The 6,000-nt window shown below is 46.8% G+C and overlaps 1 protein-coding gene across 8 annotated transcripts in view; it reads right to left on the reverse strand.

Moving 5' to 3' along the window:
* Positions 1-5,070, reverse strand: part of MAPKBP1 (mitogen-activated protein kinase binding protein 1) — a 49,813-nt gene extending 44,743 nt beyond the window's left edge. For 2 of the 8 annotated variants that reach the window (XM_070239043.1, XM_023619523.2), the window contains exons 1-2: positions 4,814-4,926; positions 3,996-4,217 (exon numbers count right to left, since the gene is read on the reverse strand). In XM_070239043.1, coding sequence (XP_070095144.1) covers positions 3,996-4,217; positions 4,814-4,828 — 237 coding nt within the window. In that variant the 5' untranslated portion in view covers positions 4,829-4,926. Of the gene's footprint in view, positions 1-3,995; positions 4,218-4,781 lie in introns of all 8 variants that reach the window. The other 6 variants (XM_070239053.1, XM_023619541.2, XM_070239052.1 and 3 more) reach the window with 5 other exon arrangements.
* Between the last annotated feature and the right edge of the window lie 930 nt (positions 5,071-6,000).

Here is a 6,000-nt window from a genome sequence, read left to right on the forward strand (position 1 = left end):
TTCTCTCAGATTCTCTCAGGACACAGCAGTTTACAGAGCCATGAGTCTAGAAGACACAGTGGAGATGAAAACTACTCAAGGAGAAGAGTACACTTACTGGGCTGGCTTTATTTACTCTCAGGAAGCCTCAATGAGGACTTGGATGCGAAGCCAAAAGATTTCAGGGTCCTAGCACCTAAGTCAAGGGTTCACAACCCCGCAGTGGACTTCTGGTGGAACTTAATATATATTCAACTACCAAACTCTACCCCCAGAGGTTCTGATTCCATATAGCTAGGATGGGCCCAGGAATGTGTATTTTTAAATATTGCACACGTATTCTGATGTCTCACTGCCCTCCTGACCCCTCCTCCAAGTTGAGAGCCAACAAGCTAGAGCTAGAGCCAACGACCCACACAATGCTTTGAAAATGAGTATGTTTTCCACCACCAAACAGACAGATTAAAGAGTCTCAATAGTAACACCTGGGCTCAAACACTGAGCAAAAGCTGAGATTAGATTATTGTCAGTTTTTTCTCCTCCATGAAACTCACCCGCACAAACTCTTCTTAGAGACACATATTAAAAGGCTCAAAGCAGCACCATACAATCAAACAAGAGAAAATTTTGGGAAAAAATGAAAAAGAAAGAATGAATTAGACTTGTATTCATAAAAACTGAGAACTAGAAGAAAGCTGCAACTTGCCCATTGTTTCCAGAAGGGATAATATATAACCCAGATTGGATTAATGGCTATTAAGGAGGAGGAGAATTTCAAAACCTCCCCCACTTACTTTTTCAAAATCTAACAACCCTCCAGCACAGGCAATCCTTTTGTATCCCTAACTTAAATCTTGCCTGCTCGGCTTCAGTCCATTTCTGTCCTTTGTTGAAACAGAAAAACAATCCAGCTCCCTCCACATAAAAATCTTTCAGAAACTTTAAGAAAAGAGGGGGAGGGTTAGCTACCAAGAGCACACACATTTGCCTAAGGAAAACACAGCCTCAACTGAGATGAGAGGTAGAACTGACAACTGCATAGGATTTGAAGTGGAGGGGTGTTTATGACTGATAACTTTGAGTTACATTCATCAAGACTCAGCAGATCTGGCATAAAACCTCAAATTATTCTTTTCCAATTCTATTACATTGCAGAGATTTCCCTCCCTTAGAGAAACTTTCATAAAAATCTCAGCTCTAATCTACTCTCTCTCTAATAACTTAAATCCCCATTTCTACTGGCTCTCACTTCAGCTTTTAACCATATTTTTAACTAGGTCTCTCCTGAATTAAAAAGCCTTTAACGAGCACTATTTTCTGCATATATGCACTTCTCCTTCTCTCTTGTGCCTTCCACACCTAAACAGGCTGCATCTCTACTTCTTCTTCAACATTTTACTATTCCTAAATTTGATTTCTCTTCTAAAGAGGTCACAAACTCCTCCTGATCATTTCCCATTCTTCTGGAATTCCAAGTTTATCCCTACTAGATTTGACATCTTTAAATTGTTCTCATTCACTTATTCTACAAAGTGTGATGTAAAGGAAATAAAGAACATGACCCCTGACCTTAGGAAACGAAGACATACATAAAAGAACACTTAGAGATTGGTTCCCAGGTAGTGGGGCTAGTCAGAGAAGGCCCTGTGGCTCCAGAAAATACACAGCTAGATCTAAAAATAAGTGGAGAATTTGGTGAAAAGGCTACTGTAGATAGAAGGAACAGTATGATTCAAAGCAGCAGGCCATGTGAGGTGAGAGCCATGTAAAGGCCCTCTGTCACTTCCTTCTTTGCCTCTACAAAAAAGGCACATGTCTTTTGGTTTTCGAATTTTATTTCAGAATTAGTTACCCATGAATCACAAACTCGCTGACTGTTACCATGATTACCCACAGCTACCACACATTACAGCAGCTCATGAAGCCTTATACACCAGGTCCTATACGGGTTACCACAGGCAGGCTTTTAGAATCGTCTTAGGCAGAGTCTGCAATAAGGAGTGTGGGGAGTGAGGCATCTGTAGGGTCCTAGGCAAACAAAGACAGCTACTACTTTTGGGTGTTAAAGATATGCACCAGCACTCTGCTCTGTTGGACTATTCAAGGGTCATTCAACTTCAGCTAAGCATTTCCTCCATTCACAGTTCAAGGACAAACAAAGCCATTTAAAGCAGTCTGAAGCAATGAATTCCTATTTGAAACAGGGCTGTTTAATGGCGATGCCAGGGATGCTCTTTCTCACTGTTTTCCTGGAGAGCTTCTACTCTTCTCCTCTTGCGTCAGGACTCAACAGTTCAAGCATCCCTTCCTCTATGAAATCTTTCCTAATTCCTCTAAGCTGACTTAGGTTCCCTCCCCTGTGATGCCATTAACATCTTTATGCATACCTGTAGGACAGCACCTACCACACCATGTTGTAATTATTTGTCTACATGTCTGACTAGCCACAAGCTCTTTGATGGCAAGGATAATGTTTTATTCATCACTGATTCCACACATAATAGGCATGCAATAAATTTTTGTTGAATGCATTAATGATGAATGACATGCGAAGTTTTAAAGAATGGTGACCGTAACTTCTGGATTCCAGATCAAAATTACAATAAGTATTGACACGGAAGACTAAACTCTCATCATACATTTCTACTACCTATACCATTCTTGGTCAGAAAAAGAGACCAAAGATATGAGAGGATTACGCTAACAGTGCTGATCATTGCCAAGTTCCTAGCCAGGAATAGGAGAGCTTGCAGTACTAAGAATGATCCAACACAGCAAATGAGTAAACAGAGGCAGATCTAAGACAGTTTCTCAGTTTCAGGCTCATTCTCCTGCCTCTAGAGAATATGAACAATGATTAATAAAAGCCCTTGGAAAGGTCCCTATCTCCACTGTCGTGGAATCTTGTGGCCAATTTTTATTCAATACCATCTCTGCTGAAATATACAGGAAAGCTCTTCACCTTCTGACCAAATCCAAGCAAGGTTCTGCTAAGGGGTATGGGATCTGAATGAATCCCTCCCAGAACCCTGCCAGCTTGCACATTAGCACTCTAAATCGTTCCTCATTGGCTTTATGTGATACAGGCAAGGCAATAAAATGCTGCTGTCTCAATACGCCTCTCCCTGTAGCAATCCTGTACCACACAAGGCTACTGGGCTCACAGGCTGCTAATAAGACACAAAAGTCTAATCTGATCCTATGGGAACAAAGCCCTAGATTCCCTCAGGGATTAAATAAATTCAGTCTACTTTTGCATTCTCGAAGCTATGGGGCTCAACAAAGTTGAAGAAGGCATTCAGACCAACACCTGGACAAGTGAGGGGATGGAAAGGGACTTGGCCTCCGAGGTACTTCTGCATCAGGGCCCAGCATATAGCGAATAAGGTAAGTAATCTTCAAGGGCAAACCAGAACTGTTTTTCGGGCAGATATCTGGCTCCTTGCATGTTATCATTCCTAAGAAGCCAAGAAGCTTTGGTTAAATCAATTTAGGTCTCTTGAAGAGAGAAATTCGTTTTGACCCAGGCAAGAGCATTTACCAAACCAATTCCTCAGCCTAGGTATTTCAGCATTTTTCTTTCTGCTACTACTGTCTTACATAACCTTAGCTGTGACAGTAACACTTGTAGTCACATTAGTCACAGCTTAGCCCTTCACAGGGTATTTGGCCCCACTACCTTCTTCCAAGAAGGGAAACTGAGTCATAGCGTATTACCTGGCTTCCCCAAGCACAGACTTAGTTTGTAGTGAGGCCACAATTAAACCCAAGGTGCCTTCCTCCTATTTCTCTCTTTTCACGGATGAATCTCAGCATGCCCACCCCTGTGCTCTTTTTCCTTTAATCTGAAACTAAATCAATGCTTTCTTGAGGGGCAGAGATGGGCACACTTGATCCTTTAGAGCCAACAGGAGCTTCTAGTTCTCCTCTTTCCAAAGAAAGAGGAAGGTGAAAGAGGAACATGGAGCAGAGGAGGGGAGGGTCGCAAAGTCGGGGCTCCCAACACTAGGACTCACCTTAGAGCTGAGGTCCTCTCGCCGGTTTCCTGCCTTACTCCTGCGTAATTTGATGGATGGGGACCGCAGCAGGTTCTTGATCCGGCTGGTAATGGTCGACCCTTCCACAGCCGTCATGATGAGGAGCCCCCGGGACAGTTCCTGGCCCAATCTTGGGACTTGTCTCAACAGTGGCACTGCCTTCCCACTCCACACGGCCTTCCAGTATGCCCTCTCACTGACCTGAGATGGCAGAGGCCACCTTACCTTCTGCCTAGCCGTGCCTGCAGCTCTTATCTCTAGGTATTGCCCTCTCCTGCTCCCCGCCTTCAAGTCCTGCGCGGTTTCTTACAACGTTTGAAGGGCAGACCCACGAAAAAGGGGGGGGGGGGGGGCGTGGGGGGAGGGGAGGGAAGCCGGAGCCGCGAAGAAATGCCAGGCCCACGCCTGCCAGAGGAGTTTAACTGGAGGGATGGGGTGAGCCGTAGTAGGACTTGTGACTGTTCTGGTCCCCGTTAATGACCCGCTGTTTCCATGGCAACTGCAGTGCCCGAGAAAAGAGGCCGCAGAGGGCACCAAGGAGTCCCCCAGGGGGCCTGGATACCTGTGCTGGTGGCTACGGGGACACTCGGCGCGGCGGGGCTCGCTGTGGCCCGGCAACGCGTTCTGCCACGGGAGCCTCCCTCCCCCACCCCCGACCCTCTGGAGCTCGCTCTTGGTGCTCCACAGGAGCACTGGACCCTTATCTTTCACCTCCCTCAGAAGCCCCTGCTACTCGCCAGCGCCCCCGCTCGGGCCCGGCCTCACCAGCCCCGGGGCGAGGGGGCCGCCCCGCTTACAGCGCCCTCAGGCATCGCGCTCAGCGCTCTGCGCTCCGCGGCAGCAGCGGTAGGAGCAGCTATGGTGGCACGAACGGCTCAAAACGCGAACTACCGCCTGGGCCAAGCTACGGGCTGGGTAGGCGGAGCCGAGGCGAGGGGGTGCGGTCTGCATCCAGGAGGGCGTTCCGAGAGTGGACGAGTAAGGTTTATGGGGGCGGGGCCAATGAAGGGCCTAGGAAGCAGAGGACGTGGGACTCGAGAACCACGGGTTCTGCACAACGGAATCGCGGGTATCGCTCCTAGAGGAAGGTCAACAGAATATGGCTTCAGAATTGAGAGAACCAAGCCTTTTATGGTATTATCAGGACTGGTCCCCCACAGAACTGCACTTCCCAGAGCCCCAACAAGACGGTAACCACGCCCCCAGGGTGCTACAGTTGGGATTTGATAAGCCCGAAGGACCAGAGCTGAAACTAACTCCCAACTCAGAATTATAAGATTGAGGTACAGCCATACGGCTCTGCTCCCATCGACCCCAAACGCTAGGATTTAAAGCGATTGGAGAAGTTTCTGCTTACCGCCTGCCCGACCGCTTTGACCTACGCGGAAATTACTCTCCTGAGTAACTCTTTGGATCGCTAAAGTGTTTTGAACTCTGCGACCTGATTGGCCATGAGGGAAGAAAGGGGAGGGCGCTTTAGGTGTGTTGGGGATAGGGAAGACAAGCGAATGTGCCTATGGGATATATGCTTCATGATTTCTTTAGGCTTTAGCCAATGTCCCACCAAGCTCTCTCACCTAGAATTAACCAGAGCCTTGTTGCTCCAGATGTTTTCCTCGTTCGTGTTAAAATTTACTGGTGAAACCTTTTCCCTAGTACTGTTACTTTAGCGAGGTCACCGTCAAGCTTAGTGGCACTAGTTTTAGTGGCCTAGTTTTTCTAGCTGGGGGGTGGGACACAGAAGTATCTTTGCATATTCATATTTCATAGATGTCTCAGCCTGAGAGTTTATTTTCTAGAAGCCTGACTTTCTCTCTTGTTGCTATTTCAAGAAATTTATGAAAAGGTTAGCCTAAGCCAAGACTTAAGTCCCAGAGAAAAAGTACACTGGTGTATCTGTCTCACCCTATCCAGAGCCTTAGAACCCCTGGCGGATATATGTTAGCAAGAGGGAAAGGACCCCTAAACCCATCGCTGTGGGTGG

The sequence above is a fragment of the Equus caballus genome, chromosome 1 (assembly GCF_041296265.1).
Source record: "Equus caballus isolate H_3958 breed thoroughbred chromosome 1, TB-T2T, whole genome shotgun sequence".
Lineage (NCBI taxonomy): Eukaryota > Metazoa > Chordata > Mammalia > Perissodactyla > Equidae > Equus > Equus caballus.